This window comes from Cicer arietinum, chromosome 4 (genome assembly GCF_000331145.2).
Source record: "Cicer arietinum cultivar CDC Frontier isolate Library 1 chromosome 4, Cicar.CDCFrontier_v2.0, whole genome shotgun sequence".
NCBI lineage: Eukaryota > Viridiplantae > Streptophyta > Magnoliopsida > Fabales > Fabaceae > Cicer > Cicer arietinum.
This window is the reverse complement of record NC_021163.2, coordinates 64,415,832-64,435,375: the sequence shown is the minus strand read 5'-3', so window position 1 is coordinate 64,435,375 and position 19,544 is coordinate 64,415,832. Positions and strand designations below refer to the sequence as shown.

General features: G+C 30.9%; 5 protein-coding genes across 5 annotated transcripts; 2 read left to right on the top strand and 3 right to left on the bottom strand.

The window, feature by feature from the left end:
* Nucleotides 1-392: 392 nt before the first annotated feature.
* On the bottom strand, nt 393-1,496 carry LOC101489090 (auxin response factor 5-like). The gene is made up of 4 exons (XM_004499200.2): nt 1,391-1,496; nt 1,011-1,120; nt 646-729; nt 393-572 (listed from the first exon to the last, which is right to left on the bottom strand). The coding sequence occupies exons 1-4, from the start codon at nt 1,494-1,496 to the stop codon at nt 393-395; spliced, it is 480 nt and encodes a 159-aa protein (XP_004499257.2).
* Nucleotides 1,497-3,473: 1,977 nt separating this feature from the next.
* LOC101490607 (proteasome subunit alpha type-1-A) lies at nt 3,474-6,634 on the top strand. Its single transcript, XM_004499115.4, has 2 exons — nt 3,474-4,021; nt 5,872-6,634. The coding sequence occupies exons 1-2, from the start codon at nt 3,671-3,673 to the stop codon at nt 6,379-6,381; spliced, it is 861 nt and encodes a 286-aa protein (XP_004499172.1). The 5' UTR covers nt 3,474-3,670; the 3' UTR covers nt 6,382-6,634.
* A 1,250-nt stretch (nt 6,635-7,884) lies between these two features.
* Nucleotides 7,885-10,934, bottom strand: LOC101490289 (uncharacterized). Its single transcript, XM_004499114.4, has 7 exons — nt 10,602-10,934; nt 10,140-10,484; nt 9,715-9,753; nt 9,424-9,531; nt 9,044-9,141; nt 8,798-8,909; nt 7,885-8,306 (listed from the first exon to the last, which is right to left on the bottom strand). The coding sequence occupies exons 1-7, from the start codon at nt 10,758-10,760 to the stop codon at nt 8,058-8,060; spliced, it is 1,110 nt and encodes a 369-aa protein (XP_004499171.1). The 5' UTR covers nt 10,761-10,934; the 3' UTR covers nt 7,885-8,057.
* Nucleotides 10,935-11,761: 827 nt separating this feature from the next.
* On the top strand, nt 11,762-14,686 carry LOC101489956 (pentatricopeptide repeat-containing protein At5g09450, mitochondrial). The gene is made up of 3 exons (XM_004499113.4): nt 11,762-11,944; nt 12,051-12,345; nt 13,601-14,686. The coding sequence occupies exons 1-3, from the start codon at nt 11,910-11,912 to the stop codon at nt 14,492-14,494; spliced, it is 1,224 nt and encodes a 407-aa protein (XP_004499170.1). The 5' UTR covers nt 11,762-11,909; the 3' UTR covers nt 14,495-14,686.
* A 775-nt stretch (nt 14,687-15,461) lies between these two features.
* LOC101489629 (uncharacterized) lies at nt 15,462-16,831 on the bottom strand. The gene is made up of 4 exons (XM_004499112.4): nt 16,630-16,831; nt 16,353-16,471; nt 16,034-16,164; nt 15,462-15,858 (listed from the first exon to the last, which is right to left on the bottom strand). Exons 1-4 carry the CDS (start codon nt 16,679-16,681, stop codon nt 15,720-15,722), a joined length of 441 nt encoding a protein of 146 aa, XP_004499169.1. The 5' UTR covers nt 16,682-16,831; the 3' UTR covers nt 15,462-15,719.
* Between the last annotated feature and the right edge of the window lie 2,713 nt (nt 16,832-19,544).

Genomic DNA, 19,544 nt, shown 5'->3' with positions numbered 1-19,544 from the left:
GAAGCAAATTGTTAACCAAGTGAAGTGAGGTTCAATGGAAGCGAGAATCCCACATTATAATTTGGGTCTGCACTGCAGCATAGTCACAAGGTTCCCAATTTGCTTTGGTAGGTGGTACGAATTCGAGTACGTGAATAGTTTTTTATTTAATCAAAGACTAAAAAATACATAATATAAAATCATTAATTAAAAACGAAATGTTTGTATATTATTTTAGCTTTCAAATTTAAAATTACTTATATGTTTGTATATTATTTTAAATTTCAAATTTGAATTACTTTCAAATGTTTGCATAAAAACGAAATGTTTGATCATACATACTATAGTGATATATATAATAACGTACCAGGGGTGGAAAGAGGTCCTCTGCTGCCGTCTGTGGCACCACTAAGCTAAAGGAAGCGTTTGATGGTGTCACTAGCAGTTAAAGTTTTGCAGAAGAGATGCTTGCTAACATTGGCCTTTAACCCAACCGAAGGTAAAGGAGATAGATTATTGACCTCAATGAATACATCATGATGCAATGGTTGGAGGGACATTTGTGCATAGATTTCTTCTGTTTCTTTGTCGGCCTATCATAAGTGACATGCAAATTATAATTTGTAATTGAGGAGAAATACAGAAGATGGAAATAATAAGACTGACATGAAGTGTGAGGTTTTGGACTTGGCACAGCAACTGAGATGGAAGATTGGGATAGTTGGGAATCCTTGTGGTGGGAGCAGCCCCCTATTCAGATAAATACAAAAGACATACACTTCAGTTGCATCTGAAAACTATACATGTACACCTACTTTTGTTTACATCTAATTAATCACATTTAAAAAAAGTGGTTAATTCACTTGAATGGATGGTTTATTCAATTAACACTAAGATAAATTGAATTAACACCTCATTCTTTAGCTGGTTTGCAAGTGTTCATGAACATTTTTGAAAATATATATAACTACACTGGACAAAACTAATAATGTTTAGAAAGGTATAAATGAAATTTTGAAAAAATGCTTGACCTGTTCGATTTGGCCTTGAGGGAAGTAATACACCGGACTGTCTACATGAGGCAAGGATACAAGTGGGCCAGCACAAGCATGCCATAACTCTGAATTTAATGTCTCTGTGACTGAAATTATTAGTAACATGTACATATCTCATTAGTATTGTTTTAAATTAGTAACACATTAGCATGACAGATTGATGGGAGGATGAAGAAATAAAAAATTTAATTAAAGAACTTTTGTAGCATCAAATCTGATTTTTTTAAGTGAATATAAACCAAGTTTGTCAATAGCTTGAGCATTAACAAATGATCACAAAGAAGGATAGCTCTAACACTACCAATCGACAAAATGTTAAGTGGATTGAAACATGAAGAAAATAATTAACACTAAACACAGCACAGATATAATTAATGTGGAGCAGGGCTTTGCTTCCATAAGCCCAATGTGCTGATCAGCCTTGTGTTTCTGCATTGATGTGGAGGAGGGCTTTGCTTCCATGAGCCCAATGTTGGATAATATGTTCAGAACATATTCTTAAAATATGTGTGTTTCTGTATATGTTCTTAATTACACTCTATATTACAATATAATAATTAATTTAATAAATTATGACCTATACATAAGATAATGAACAAGACGCTACAGCCATTGTTCCGTCACTGCAATTTCCTTTAACTACCAAAATGCCTACCATCCTTTAACATTTTTGTATGATTATGAACAACCAATATTTCTATAAAAAGGTGTGATGAGTCACACAATATGACGGCTCACTCTTGTATTTTAACCATTTTTTTTTTTTTTTGTTAAATAGTTTATTTTAACAAATTTTATCATTTTTTTTGTTAAATAGTTTTGTTAAATAGTTTTTTTTGTTAATTAAAAGTTAAATAAAAAGTTTTACAAACTTAAAAACAAATTTTAATTTTATAGGACATAAAAATATATTTAACCAATAACTTTTTTATATACTTAAGTAAATTAATTTAATTAATTTTAATTTTTTGATGTTCACTTATTATATTTATTTATATGTGATTAATAAAAATAAATAAAGAACTTGTATAAAAAATAAGACATTAAATTTAAACTTCGCAAATAGTATCCAAATATTAAGAGACAACTCTAGATTGAAGAAATACATCCTAATTTCATTTTATAATTGCATTAGAAGATTCAATAAAAACAAGAGTGTTTATTTTCTCACATCAATACTCTTATATATACAAAAATATACATTTGAATTGACCAATTATACCTTATAAAATATATATTTGGACTAAATTGACCAATTATAACTTATAAAATATATATTTGGACTAAATTGACCAATTATAACTTATAAAATATATATTTGGACTAAATTGACCAATTATAACTTATAAAATATATATTTGGACTAAATTGACCAATTATAACTTATAAAATATATATTTGGACTAAATTGACCAATTATAACTTATAAAATATATATTTGGACTAAATTGACCAATTATAACTTATAAAATATATATTTGGACTAAATTGACCATATTCCACATTTATGTTTCAAGAATAAAATTTTTTCTCAACTATTTTTATCTATCAAAAAATTTATTTTCAAAATTTTTAGCATGTAAACTTTTTATTTTATTTTTTTATCTCAATTTCTGATATGATTTTTTTTCTCAATTTCTTTACATACCAAAAATTTATTTGCAAAATTTTTAATATGTAATTTTTTCTTTACATATCCAAAATTTTAAATTGGACTTTTGAAAAGAAAAAATAAACATGCCCAGAAAATTCTCATTTGTGTAGTGTAAAAATGAATCTAACTTTTTTATCAAAAATAAATTAAAATAAAAGGGATAAAATAGGATTTTTTTTCAAAATTATGGGGTAAAGTCAAAATATAGGATATGAAATCTAATTTTCATATAAAAGACAAGAAGAAAAATTAATTTGAAGAAATAGAAAACATTAGTAATAGTAGGTATTGTGGGGAAATAAAAATCAAAATCAATTTCAAAACGGTAAAAATCAGAATCAAAATCTAAAAAATATTAAAAAAACGAGTATGATACATTATAGTTTACTTTTAGATTATATAAAATCACATCATAAGATGAGGTATATATGATTGAACATTAACTCACATTCATCACTAAACATCCAAGTATTCAATAATTTTTTTTTCACTCTTTATATTCCAAAAAACTCTTCATATTAATTTTTTTTTTCTTTCAATTTTTAGTACTCTTGAGGCTTCTTACAAGATTTATTGAGAGTGGATTCGATGGTATAAATACTAACTTGTATTTTTTCACATTTGATCAATTTGAAGACTTAAAATTTAAATTTTTTTATGCACATCTAATTAATTATAAGAAATAAAAGATTAAAAAAAGGTACGAGTGTGGATTAAAAACTTTATTTAAAGAAAAAAAGGCAACATGGGTCTACATTAAAATTTCCGAAACACCAGAACCCATTGGGCTAAGAAAAAAGCCCATAAAGCAAATTTATGTCCAAACTCCAATGAAATGGTTTGTTGAGAAAGAAAAGAGTAGCAGAAAAGAAAGAAAAGCACAACGTGAGTTGAAAAACTAACTTGAGGAAGAAGAACAACAAAAACAGTGAAAGTAGGTTTCGTGAGAAGCGAAAATCCAAAATCAAAATCAAAATCCAAAATGTTTAGAAATCAATACGACACAGACGTAACAACATGGAGTCCAGCAGGAAGATTATTCCAAGTCGAATACGCTATGGAAGCAGTGAAACAAGGTTCAGCCGCAATAGGTCTCCGATCCAAAACTCACGTGGTTCTCGCGTGCGTTAACAAAGCTAATTCCGAACTCTCTTCTCATCAGAAGAAGATCTTTAAGGTTGATGATCATATCGGAGTTGCCATCGCCGGTCTCACCGCCGACGGCCGTGTACTTTCTCGTTACATGCGATCTGAATGTATTAATTATAATTATACTTATGAATCGCCGCTTCCTGTTGGTCGTCTCGTTGTTCAGCTCGCCGATAAGGCTCAGGTTACTCTCCGTTTTTCCATTTTTACCCTTTCTTTTCTTCCATTTTTACGATTTTCACTTGTTGTTTGACTTAGTTTTTTTTTTGTCTTTTGAATTTTGGAGTTAGGGTTTTTAATTTTAGGGTTTAGCTCAGCAATTTCCTGATTAGGGTAAAATAAGTTATTAAAATTGACGATATTTGAATACATTTCATGATTTGGTTTTTTATGTATGTGAATATTCATATTGTCACCAAAATATGAGATTATTTGCTTTAGCTTCTTAAGTCTTAACTGGGTTTAGGTGCTCAATTTGGAAGCACCAAACTTTTTTAACCCTAGATTTGACGATTAGAGTGAAATGGGACTGTGACATTTGGTTTTTTTTCTGATTGTTGATTTTTGTGGTGGAGTTCTTAGTTGTTCAATATATGTGTGCAAAATACATTTATGGTGTTTGGATCTGTTTCGTTTTTTTTTTCATGGATTGAATGTCTTGAGAATTTGAGGTTTGTAGATGGTTGTGTATTTGTTAGTGGCTGTTGTGTGTTAGCTGGCTCTATAGTTTTCTTAAAATGACTTACTGATGTTTGGTTTTTTGATCTGACACAACTGACATTGAATGCCAGGTTTGGATTATCTTAAGAGAGCTTCTAGATTAGATTAAGTTTAGAAGTTTCACTTGTGAAAACTTATGGGGTTTGTGAAGAAGATAAACAAAAGAGTTTTTGAACAAATTGAGATGAAAAACTAATTTGAACATATACGAGAAGTGTATTAATGTTAGTGAAGAAGTTTGTCCAAACTTACTTTAAATAGTAACTATCAAAGACACGACTTTTGGAATTTGAGCTGTTATTTGGCATTATCTTCTTTCCTATACTGATTATGGCAGTAGTGTGCAAGTGCTTTTTATCCTTTTGTGCAGTTGCTTTTCTTTCTTCCCTTGTTTTTCTTCTACTCACTATTTTCTATATATTGGTAAAGTGTAAAGCCGTGTTGACAATGGGTTAATGGGACTGTTTGCTGATTTAGACATTTTCTAGTCCATATGAAATAGGAAAACTACCGTGTAAAAATTTGGATCAATTCATGCATCTTAATCAATGTCAACGGAACTATGTACTGATTTGTTTTGATTCATTTTGAGTATATAATTTTACTCTGTAATGTATCTGGAACTTCTGTTGTTTCAAGATTGAGTGTGGAATGATTTTACTGATTGTATTGGGCTATAGATATTAAATAAATGTGCTTTGTATATACTGTTGTGGGAGTGGCCTTGGGTTCCATTTATTTTTAAATTTCAACAGCACATGGCACCACCTAGGTTTACTGAGAGAAATGCTGAAGGATACTGATATTTGTCTAAAACTTCTTAAGTTTTGCTTCTCAAGTCTCAATGTCTTAGTTATCAATATTATGTCATGCAAAAGACCTTGTTGAATCAGGTTCAAGCTATCTTGTGATTTAAGCTAATCAAAGAAATAAGAAATCTGTATTTGACATGTGGATCTTCTTACTGGGTTTATAGATCTTTCAGTTGATAGACACAACATATGGCACACAACACTTTTAGAAGTACCCTTATCTTTCTACCGTATCTTGATGTAGTTACTTTCTGTGTAGCTAATTTGTTTAATTAACAATAAACAAAAATTGGGTTAGTTAATCCGCATGCTTTGCATTATTTTGAGAATATATGCTTGAAATTATGTTTTGCTTATAGAAAGTTGGATTGGGTGGGTATCGGAGGCCAAGTTTGTTTTTGTATTTCCAAAATTACGCGTAAAAGAAGAATTATCTGCAAAATTTATTAGAACTGAAAACTCTCTTTCTCATCAGTATTTGTGATGCAATTTTGAGTGGCAGGTTTGCACCCAGCGATCATGGAAGCGTCCTTATGGGGTTGGTCTTCTGGTAGCTGGATTAGATGAATCAGGAGCCCATCTCTATTACAACTGTCCAAGCGGAAACTATTTTGAATATCAGGCTTTTGCCATTGGTTCTCGTTCACAAGCTGCAAAGACATATTTGGAACGCAGGTTTGACAACTTCACGGCCTCCTCCCGGGAAGATCTGATCAAAGATGCACTCATTGCGACTAGAGAGTCCTTGCAGGGGGAAAAGCTCAGGAGCTCTGTATGCACCATTGCTGTTGTTGGAGTTGGTGAGCCATTCCACATTTTGGATCAGGAAACTGTTCAACAGTTAATAGATACTTTCGAGATTGTGAAGGAGGATGAACCTGCAACTGTTGAAGAACCTCAGCCAGAAACTGAACAGGATGCTGCCACAGATCAGGGTGCTGGTGCAGATCAAGGTGGTGCTGAAAACCAAGGTGGAGCAGAAAACCAAGGCGGTTCTCCGATGGACATTTGATAATTTAAGATCCAGTAATTGAGATGTTAAAAATTGGTCTTTAAATATGAATAGGTTTCATGTTGAGTGTGTCATGGGGGAGGATATCTCTTTGATGGATTTTCTTTGCTTAATCTTGTTTGTTTCTGCAATTCATCCATGGCTTATCATTGTGAATGTTTTAGTAGCTGTATTTGATGTTCTTGAACGCACTATTTACAATATTCTCTAAGATACAATTTAATGAAATTCAACGAAAAAAATGTTGGGTACAGGGGTTGAGTCTAATGCGCTACAAATACTTCTTGATATGGAAATTTGGGTTAGCACTGTTTCTATGTTTGCATGAATTGTAGTGTTAGCACTGTTTATAAGAATTGGTTCTAGGGAGGATTCAATAGGGAGGTGCGTCTTGGTCATTCACGGTGCAAAAAGGGTATGAGAGAACAAAACTATTAGTGATTTGAGCTGTGATTTTCTTTTTAATCAAGTTTTTCAAATGTATCAATGTATTTGAAATTAGGGTGTTGGAATTCAACCAATCCAAATAACAATTCTCAATTGATCTAAAATAAAAAATCGAACAAAATTAAATATTATGAAATGTGTTTAGATTTTCTTTTTGTGAAATTCACTCAGATTGATTGCATATAGCAGTCAATTTTATAAATCAAATTAAACTGGATATATACATTTTAACACTTATTTATTTTTTTTATTAGCATTAGATATTATATTAAATTATTACTTATTAGTTTTAATTATTTTTTAATGATACTTATTGGTATAATTTAATGTATTTTTATTATTATTTCATAAGTTTCAAACACAATCAATCAAAGTTATTCTATAATATTAAATTTTAGTATATTAAACATAATATTTATAATATTAATATTGAAATAATCTTTTATAAGTTTTAATTTGAATCAACTGAAAGTCAATTTAATTTAAATTGGATTGAATTATTTTTGAGTTATCATTCAAACCAAATCAAATCACAAATAATTTAATTTTTAAATCGGATAAATTTTTATCTCAAAATTGATCAAAGAAATACCTTATTTCAAACAATCGTCCATTCACAAAAAACAAAAATCAAGAAATCCTACTAATGTAAACTATCCTCTCTGCTATCTATGTCTTAACAAAAGAAAGTCCTGGCTATCAAATCAAAATTAATAAATGCAGATTCTTTTATTCACCGAACATTTCCGATGAGTAATTAACCTATAGTTTGCTTTGTCTATTAATTAAAAAAAAATGGATTGGGCACTTAACTACATAGTTAACTTAAAACTTGGATTGTATCAACAAAATTTAAATTAAGACTTACTAATTTTTATTATAAACTCATACCACTATGATTTTACATAACTAAAAATTTAGCCAGCAGTCTTTATCTTTAGTAATTTTAAATTTCATCAGTTCAATTAAACAGTTAAGAAAATTGAAGCAACTGTGTATTATTGGTGTCTTAAATTAGCAGCAGTTGTTAATCCTACTGCCATTAAAACTCAAATATATTATATACTAATGAATTTCCATTAAAATATCAAGCTTCCAACTTTCATGCATTGGTGAAACAAATCCAACATTGGAGAACAACAGCTACTAGCATTTGATCTCATGGCAAGAGATGAATTGTAAAGGAAGAAATCAAAGTGAGGTAACAAATTTCTATGAATTGGACTTTTTCATTTGGATGTATCAGGCGTGAGAAGACCCTTTATCTGCATATGTTTGTACATCCATTGCCAATTTTCTAATGTCACCTCACCACCAAGAGAACGAATAACAGACCCACCACTGCATGTTCCTACTTTGCAGCATTCTTCAAGTGATAAGCCTTTGATCACTCCATACAAAAATCCACTTGCAAAAAGGTCCCCTGCACCTGTAGCATCAATTGCCTTTGCTTCACCTATCGCTGGAACGCATACAATCTGACATATTCAAAAAATGCACATCAGACATACTAGTACACTACTGGCGGACTCAGATTCCCTAGTCATGAGAGCACACAATCATACAGTGAAGAAATATCGGTCATTGAATGAAGAACAAACAACTTATATTTTAACATCACACAATTCATTCTGAAATGCAGCTCAAAATATGAGCTAACATCCATCATTATACGACGACTGAAATTTGTGACTATGTGATCGTAGGAACTAATTAGTTATTATATTTATATATAGTTTAAGAACTAAACTGATGGTCTGTTTCAATAGCTTCAAAACATAGTCCTATAAGGTTAAATCAGACCTACATTTTGGTGTAGTTAATTATGGTTTTTCATGACACAAAGATTAAAATCTTCAAATGGTACCACTTGGCTAATGGAAATAGTACACCAAAACTAATCATACACCTTACCAGAAAAAAATGGAAATCAAGTGTGAATTTATGATACACAAATAATTACACCCACCTCATTTTTATGTTTAGCTATGCATCCATTAGAACCCAATGTTACTACAGCCCATTGACAGTATTTGGCCAGACATTCTACAGCAGCTACTGGATCAGCATTCTGTTCACCTCTGAATCCATTGTAAAGCATATATTAAAAACAATCAACACATCACTTAATAAGTGAAAGTAAGATAGTGAAATGAATAGCTTGGAAAATTCATATCATGATGTAAAGTGGAAGGTAAATAAAAGTGATAATTACCTTAGAAGCTCTGTTGCCTCATCCTCATTAGCAAAGCAAAGGTCTATGTTTCCAGACTCCAATAGCTTCAGAAGTGGCTGTTTGAAATTTCTAACCATCTTTCCATAATAGAGATAAAATATATAAGCTGATATTAACATGCACATAGCTGATGCAATTAAAAAGCTATCAATTGATATCTAAAAAAATTAAACACTCCCATATTTGCATTAGTATTGGTGCTATCATAATCTATGTTGCACGACACTTCAAATTGAAGACATATTTGGTGTCAGACATAAAGTTACATAAAATCATTTATATTTTTTCAATCTGGTGTTTGTGTGGTTGTAAATGTTTCATAGATGTTGATTAGGGGAATTTCAAGTTGCATAAAATACCTCAAAACTAGCCAAATCCAAGGAAACAAAAAGACCTTCCTGTTTGGCTAAAAGAATGGCTGCTTGAATAACTTCCAAATTAAGTATTGCATATCTCAACACCAACCACTGAAATGTTAATACATCACCAACTATGTTAGTCTCTAGTTAATGCACTGATTATAAAGCAAATTCACTTTCATTTAAACTCATAATCAATTTTGGAAGAATATACATATACACAATTAATTCAGTCACATAATTTAATATGTATCATCCTTAATATAAAAAAAAAAGAATTAGAAAGACAACCTTGGAGCCCTGAAAGTCCTCTTTGGTTAATTCTTCTGCCTGCAAAGCATAAATAATCATTAGATTTTTATATTAAATATTAAACTTAATTCATCGTTACACAACCGATTTATAAAGTGGCTAGAATGGATAGACACTGATATCATATTAAATTTTTAAACAAGGTCTTAAAGACCTTTCGGCTTTTCTGCATGAATAATTTGATGGCTGACTTGAATTGATAGACTCTAATACCATATTAGAAATTTATGTCGGACTTAATTTATGCCTATAAAATCGGCTCGATAAGGTGATAAATGTCACTATTATAAACTCATTTAAGTTTTTCTCAATAATAATTGTCACACAAACTTAACAAAATTTAATTATAGCCAATTCATACTCTACCCCAAAAAACACATATTTGAGACAAAAGAGTCATGTACCTGAACTTTGACAGCATTTGAGAGACATGGTCGCATGGTACGGTTTCCCAAAGCATCAACCAAACAAACACACTGTGCTGTGTGTCCTTCCTTCTTCCTAAGTCTAGAAATGTCAACTCCATTAAGGAACATGTTATGGAGAAATAGATTCCCTTGCTCATCATCACCACAAGCTCCAATGATTCCAGTTGAAATCCCAAAGCCACTTTTCAACCCACGAATTGTATTTGCAACACTGCCTCCAGCTATGGTCTTAACAGGAGAAGGATCATCAGGGCAAGAGAGAAGAACATGGGAATTACTATTTACTTGATTCAGTATATTCTCAAGTTCTTCAAGAGCAACCTACAAGCATGAAATGGATTTTAACACATCTTAGTTCAATGTATCATGTTTTTCATGAAATGAAGTTAAAAAGCGTAATATAGGAAGAAAAGTGAGGGGAGTGAAAAGAAAACAGACGGGTATGGAGCCACCGTGTTCACCAGGAATTCGATGGAGCAATGACCAATCAACACGAGCCACGTGGTCTACAAGCGCTGATGGCTGAAGCCCGATAACAAGTGGCACCGGCACCTCTTCCTCGTCGTGGCTGTTCATGGAAAAGGCTTCGGCTCCCATTTGTGCGTCACTCACACTTCACACTTCACACAATTCTTTCTCGCTTTCTCTTTATAGGATTTTTTTTATTTATTTTTTTTAATCAAAAAGCACAAAAAACAGAATGCTACAGTCACGCACGATGGCGCCGCAGTATACCCGGATTTTGCGCTGCTCATCGAGCGTCTTTATTTTTATTTCCTAAAATATTTTACATTCATTTCTTATCTAATATTATTGCGCTGCTATGTGCTATCCAAAGTGGATTCCATTTTGATATATATATTCTTTCTTTTTTTTCTTAATTTTGAGAAAAAATATTGGATGTAAGAGTTGAACTCAAAAGATTACAGTCAAAATAAGTGCTGTTAACCACTTTGTCAATAAAGTTTTCTTGTCGTTCAGGCAAAACCATTTTTATATAATATTAATGTATTTGGCCCCCTCGAGTATGATTTTGAAGCTTCGTCACATGTTGCAACTGCATAGACACAACCACTGAGAACCAACATGTTGCATAGATAGTAAGGATGATTGAGAAAAAAATTTGGTGTAGAGAGTGCACCATATCAATGTGTGGTTGAGGTTAATCCAATGGCTAAAATTAGTTGTGCACCATGGACCACCTATGACAATGGTGGAAAGCTTATGATCTAAAACAAATCTATAAATAGTATATAACACAATATGGAATTACTAAACTTATGTTATTGGCAGATAATCTAACATATACTAAATATATTTTTGACTCACCTATACTCAATAGTTAAACAAGGGTACTATATAGTAAGAGATACAAATTTTATTACTTTTCATACTAACATCTAACATTTAACATTTTGCATGATTAATACTTAATAATTATCCAAGTAACCTTACTCATTTTACACTAACGTAAAAGTAAAAATGGGCTGAAAAATTATGAAAATTTAATCTAAATAAAATATGGATAACCGGCCCAACAACCATTTTCTCATTCACTCACTAACTCACCCAATTCGGTTCGCAACTCAGTCTCTCTTAAACCAAACCAAACCACAAAAAATAAAATCAAACCTCTATCTCTCATATCTGAAATGTGTAAACCTCTATCAAATCAAATGGAACAAATAACAGTTGTAAGTTAATAATAACAAAGGATCATCAATCAGGTGATAACGCCGTCAGTCAATGGCGTTCCGCTCTCTCTTTCAATCTCTCACACGGTAAGCCAAGTTCCGAATTTTCTCTCCCCTTCTCAAATTTTCGCAATACCCAATCAGATTCAAATTGTTGGGTATCTGAATTCACCTTAAATTAACCATCATGCAGAAACAGCGGTTTAGTCAACAATGCTCATCACCATCACCGTTCACATTCTCTCCTCAACGCATCGAGATTTGTGTCTTCGGGTGCTGTGACCAGTGATTATGTGGAAGAGACTCCAAACTCTGCTGAGGGTGATGATGACCTAAGGAGCAGAATCTTGAGGCTCAGACTCCCCAAGCGAAGTGCCACCAATGTTCTTCAGAAATGGATTCTCCAAGGGAATTCTATTCCGGTTTCTGAGCTTCGTGATATATCTAAAGAGCTTAGAAGTTCTCAGCGTTATAAACACGCTTTGGAGGTTTTCTCCTATCCTTTATCTTTTCATAGATTCGACAAGTTTATGCCGTTGATAATTTGAGAAAATGAATTAATTAAATGTAATCAAAACATATAATGTTGGACACTTACACTTGTCGGACACTGGGACACACTTTCGATTAGAGGTGTTGGTGAACTTTTCATTAGATGTCAGTTTTAATGAGTTCTCATTTATTTATTTATTTTAGGTATTGTAGTTATCTGATTGTGAATTAGGGATAATTTCCGGAAATTGTTAATGTTAGAACAACAGTCAACAAACTCGGCTCTATAGAAAACAGATAAGTAAATGTACACAAGAGCACAAATGTTTGATCATAGAGTTCGGCCGACAAGATAATAGCTGTTGTTGTTTTTAGATTATGCAATTCTGAAGGTTATTAGGTACAGTGCATTGTTTAAAAACTACCGTTAAGATTATAAGTTTATCCCTGTTCCATACTGTAAGGGCTTGCTCCCCGCACCTCCAACCCCTTAGTCGTAGTAACTCATAAGTAACCCCCAACATACGAATGAGCCAAGCCTAAAGGACATGCATTCTCACTTCGCTACGCTCGGGCGTCTGCTCACTCATGAATCATGACTCGTAAGTGAACATGAGTTACACTCACCATTTAAGATAAACTAAAAAAGAATATCTTTAGAAGACACAAAGTAGTAATCCATCGTATAAGTTTTTGGAATTTTTTTTCTTTAAGACAATGTTCTTATTCTTATATTAATATATTAACAACAAATCAAGACCACTACTGAGTCTTCAGTAATGATTAATAGTAGTTTTGTAAGGTTCAGTAGAAGAAAGATTTCAGCTAGGTGATTAACAAAATTAATAGTTTTGTAAGATTCACAAATTCATAATTTACGTAGTGCTGTAATGCTTTAGAGGGTATTCTAGCTTTGTCCAGTACCTAGTAAGGCTCTGTTGAATCCGAGAGCATATGAGACCATTGCAACACCAAAGAAGAAGTTTTCTGAGATGAATATTATTTTGAATTAATATTATTCGGCTGTTCGTAAATGTTTTTCTGATTCATTGTAGTTAGTTTCATTCATTAGCTTTGCTCCATAAAACGGTCTCAAATACATCCAAGGATTGTTGAGTAGTGTAGCTGTTTGCTTTCTTTTATTTTTTGTGATAAGGTTGCACTGGACTTAAAGAAAGTTTAATTATGAACGTGGCTCTCATTTTCTGTTGGATATATGGCTTCACACTTTTTGATTGTTGATGATTTCAGATATCGGAATGGATGGTTACTCATAAAGAATACGAGTTATCAGACTCTGATTATGCAGATCGCATAGATTTGTTGACCAAGGTTTTCGGCATTGATGCTGCAGAGCGCTACTTTGAGGCTTTACCGCTTTCCACAAAGACATGCGAGACTTACACGGCCCTTCTGCACTGTTTTGCAGGAGCAAGAATGACTGAAAAGGCCGAAGAACTATATCAAAGGATAAAAGATTCAAACCTCCCATTTGATGCCCTTACTTACAACGAAATGATGACCCTTTACATGTCGGTTGGGCAAGTTGAAAAGGTCCCGTCAGTTGTTGAAGATCTCAAACAACAAAAGGTTGTCCCAGATATCTTTACTTATAATCTATGGATAAGTTCATGTGCTGCAGCTCTTAATATCGATGAAGTTAAAAGGATTCTTGAAGAAATGAGTAATGTTGCTGGTTCTGATGAAAGTTGGATGAGATATTTGAACCTGGTCAACATTTATGTTAATGTGGGTAATCTTGATAGTGCAAGTTCCAACTCACTCGTCGAGACTGAGAAAAGGATCACGCAAAGTCAATGGATAACATACGATTTCTTGGTCATTCTTTATGGTGGTTTGGGTGAAAAGGATAAACTTGATCAGATATGGAATTCATTGAGAATGACTAAACAGAAAATGATTAGCAGAAATTATATCTGTATTATTTCTGCTTATCTAATTCTTGATCATGCAAAAGAAGCAGGTGACGTTATCGATCAATGGAAACAATCGACTACCACAGATTTTGATACGCATGCTTGTAAAAGGATTGTGGATGGTTTTAAGGACATTGGATTGGATGAAGTAGCCAACAACTTGAATATGATTATCATTGAGAAGAACCTCAATCCGGAAAATAACTAACTCGCAGTTATTTAGAAATGAACCTGATTTTGAATATACAGATTTGAGATTAAAATTGCAACCTTCAGCAGGAAATTATGTATGTTTCATTTGCAATTTGCTAATACATCGCAAATGAATAACCTGCAATGTAAGATTCTATTGCTTTTATGGATGTGTTCTCTATTGCTAATAACTTTTTTTTTTGTTTCACTTGGCTAGCATCTTTGTTGTGAGTTATTCTTGTCTGGTCATGAGACCAAATGCTTAGTGTTTAGGTATACACAAAAGAGACACCTTTTTTTACATATCAACAAAAATAAAATCAATTTTTTTATTATTATTAGAAAAATTATTTCTTTTATGTGTGTGTCTAAGCACAATGCCTTTGGTCTTGTGACCTTGAAGACTTGCTCCTTTGCTGTTATCAGAGCGTTCAAATTTTCCCCTTAATTTCTTGAACTTACAGTGATAATGCTTCTTTAATTGCATAATCTACTCTTATGAGTTTGGATTGATGTTGTATTGCCTTTTCATTCTTTCTTAGCTATCATTCATAAATCACAACTTCTGCTTCAATGTCAGAACTGTAGCATTCCTAAGTCACCATAGGCAACTTCTTTTTGCTTTTGCTTGTTAGTAAGTCAGACAACTTCCACTTCCATGGCTTCAAAATCTAGCATACTGAAGCTTGGTGTTTCTCTTCTGTTGATCTGTTGAAATTTCAGTGTTTTTTTTTCCTTCACTATCTGCTTTCTGTGCACAATTCAAAATTCGGTTTAACTTTCTTTTTTTTTTTACTGATCAAAGCTGTTTCTTTCGTTCATAGTAAATGGTAATAAGTTAGTGATTATGTTAGTCTATAGGAGTTGAAGTTTTGATATCCCCAAGCTCACCATTGCATTGAATTTGGATTTGTAGTGACTGGCTGCGTGCGTGCATTCATATGACGATTACACGCATTCAGTTAGTCAATGACTAAAAAAGCTCAATCAAATGAACATACTATTTCAATATTTTTATTACACTCTTCAAACAAACCAGGAACACACGATGATTTGCATACATATAATAAGCTTCTTACAGTTACATAGCAACACAAGACTCCAAAAATGAACACAGCTATTGGTTCAACACTGAACATGTAGAATTATATCGATGTTAACATAAATACTGATCGAATAACAAAAACATTAACACTATATACAGTTACAGGGTTTAGTGTTTAATTAGGTTTATGCTCCCATCAAGCAATAATAATTTCATCTCCGGGGTTCAATTTTGATGATCCCAAGTTGGCAACGTGAAACTGTGCTGCATACTTGTTGGGTGCAGCTTCAATCATTGGAGGCTCATTCAAAAATGCCCAGCTACTCTTTGTCCACCTGCATGCACTCAAATTAGACCAACCATATACCAAATTTAATAATTAAATTAATATATATGATCCATAACATATGGGACTACTTTCTCTGAAAAAAATAACAATACAAGTGCAAAAAATTAAAAGTGATACAAGTTACAACTATATAATATAATTGGAAGAGTAGATTAATTTACCAGTCATTTTTCTTGATAAGTTGCTCCAAACTTGTGTCAAGTAAGTTCATATTAAAGGAGTCCTTTACATGGGCCACAGGCATGGTCATTGACTTCTCAAGCTTCTTTTCAGGATCATTGTATTTGCTAGCCTGTTCAGTTGCATCATAAACACTAATTTCAAATTTGTGTTTGTTTTTCTACTAGTAAATGGTCATCTCACTACTAAAAAAATTAATGAATATTAAAAAAAAAAAATAGCCTTGATAATTTGTAATTCAATTGAAATGTAATTAAAGTCAATAATTATTTTAGTGTTGGATTTTTCAATATTTTAAACCTGGATCGTCTCTGACATATTGGAAATGGCTCTAAGGTGTTCTTCCTCTGTCTTCTTCTTTGATTTCCAATAAGCATCGATTTCATCTTTTGTAAGTGAACGGTTCCTTTTAAGTGTGGCTGAAATTAGTATTGACAAAAAAATTCCTCATCAGAAATAAGTAGTAGTTTCTAATTATATGGTTTAATTAACCTACAACATTCAAGGCTCCATAATTTTTTGAAAAATACTTTATGAAATGAAATAATTAGTACAAAACACATATTTATTATGATACCTGATTTAGGATCAATGGAGGAAGATCCCCATCCTGCCATAAGAGAACCCATTAATTGTTGCTTAATTATTTTATTTTATTTTTGTATAGAATCAAACTATGAAAAACTACAGCACACTTTCAAAATGGATAGATCACAATGAAAATCTCCAATTTGTAATGTTCTTAGCTAGCCTTATTATATTTTATATAATGTAGGTGGGGGTGTGCTACTATTATCTTTTGGTCTTATCCTTTGTTGATTTTTTTCATTTATAAATGAATGGATAAAATGGGTCCCACTCAAAATAGTCTTACTCAGATCAAGAATGTGATTATTGATATATCCTAAGCTTCTGTTCAGGTAAGCCCACAGATATACAAAACAATGTGCCAAATTTTTTGGTTTTAACCTTACAAAATCTTCTAAAAAATAAAGTACCTTTAAATTCTTCTTTAACCTGTTATTTTTCTTTTTACTTTTAGCCTTGAACAAGTAATATTTTTTGAAAAAATCTTATGTGCATTTTTTGTGTTTTTTGTATTATTTATAATTTAAAATATATATTTTGTGTTTATAAATTATAAACAAATTAATAATTTGAGAAAATTATGGTTAATTAATTTAAGAATCATGCGAAAAATATATAAAGAAATACAATTAAGTTTCGTCTATATTTTTTAAGTACAAGAATGAGAAATATTTATCATGTCGGTCCAACACACATAGAATTTGAAAATAAATTTTAATATGAGACATTTTAAATTTTATAATATAAAATTATTTATTAAATTAATATAATTGATATCATATAATATATTTTTTTCAATTAATAATAAAAATTAATTGATTTAATATTTATTAAAATAATATTGAATTTGGATAAAATTTTATTAATTTTAATTTCAAATATATTTGAATATCAGACTTTTTATTAAATAAAAAAGAATTTTGAAATTTTTTTATTAAGTAAAAATATTATTTTTTATAAAGATCTAAAACTATTGCTTTAATAATCGCCCTTATGGTGACCCTGGTATTTATATGTAGTATCTTGTGGTTTTGGTTCCAATATTCTTATTCATGTAATCCGGTTAATTTCCTAGTTTCTTTCAGTAATTGTTACAAAATTATAACAAATTTGTATGCAACCATAAATAACAGTGCAGTCACCAACAAAATCATAACCGTGTAAACAAGTTTATATTGTATAATCTTTTTTTTTTTTTTTTTTTATAAATTATATTGTATAATCTTTCAATCCTTATTCATATATCCCCTTAAATAATTATATCTCAAACAGTTTTACTTATTATGTGAATAATATATATCAATAATATTAATAAAACATTTTAACACATTTGTGAATGAAAATATATTGACAAAAAAATGTACATTTTATAAACTGAATTCCTCCAATCAAATTTAGATTGGAGTATATTTTATTTTAAACATAAAAAACTCAAGTGATACAAACCTTGTGTTAATTGTATTTAAGGTATTTTTATTGTCTTAGTAATTATGAACATTTTTCCTAAAAAAAATATTAGTAATTATATTAATTTTTATTTTTGTTTAAAAGAGCTTAGTTAAGAAACTCATAGTGTGGAATAGTAGAATAGTTATGTTCCAATCCACATTCCATATCAAATACACTCGCAATCTTCTACACCAGATAAATTATTAACTATTTGTATTTTAATACTAATATAATTTATTTGATAAAAATGAAAATTAAGATACTGAAAAATTAAAATACTATTAAAAATTAGAACTTAATTTTTATGTATTAGTGTAAAAAATTTACATGTTAGCATATCTCAATCAATTATGTACGTAATAGATTTTAAATATAATATTTTTAATAATTTTACGATGACAATCCATCAATAATACAAAAAATTCTTTAGTTTGATAGTATATATAAATTAAATTTTAAATAAATTATATGATTTAATATTTTTAAAGTGAAGAGTGACTTGAGAAGAAAGAAATTACAAATAAAATAAGTAGAAGAAAGTAATTGAATGAATTTAAAAACTATATTTTACTATAATATATTTTTTAATTCAATTTTATAAAACATTTAAAAATATGTATAAGATGAATTGTAATTAAAATATGTCGAAAACTTTTTTTGAGTAACCTTGGATGAGGATCATAGAGATATTTTTAAATAAAGAAACTATAGAGATAACCATTAATAAAGTCATTAAAATTTCATTTCTTTATTATGTATGATTATATATTGAATTGTCTCTATCCTTATGAGATGGGATCCACCATCCTCAAAGAGTCTTATCTTCAAGAAAATAATATCTCCACCAAATTTCACATTTGTCAAATCACTGCAAGTAATGACTTTGTTTGTCCCTGATTAATATATAATTAAGTAATTAATAAATTATTTAGTGCGATTCATTCATAAATCTTCTTCTAATAGCTACTTCAATATACTGTATGCCTACCATTACAACGTGAAGATAAGATTGGTTATCTTGGAAATTCAAATAAAATGCAACTTTGGAGATAGCATTGGACTTGTGACAAATAAAGTTTCACTTGAGCCTAGATTTGACAACACAAATATTTGGAAAAACAATATGCACATAAAGTTGGCTTTTTTCCTTTGGAAATGTTAGATAGCAAGAAGAATATACACAATTAAGGACATCAAGCAGATAAGCTGGTGATACCAAACCAGTCATATAATGTGTTCAATAAATATTTGAAATCTTGGAAAGAAAAAAAGTAGGAACGGAAACGGAAGAAACTTGATTGCAATTATCTAACTCATTCCTTATTTCATTCTCAACAATGTCGTCGACCTTGAGGCACACATCACAATTGCAAACGTAAGGAACAAGTTTACAAAGATAGTCACAATTTCTACAAGTAAAATCGGCCTTCAAGACATCAATAACCTTCACTAGCA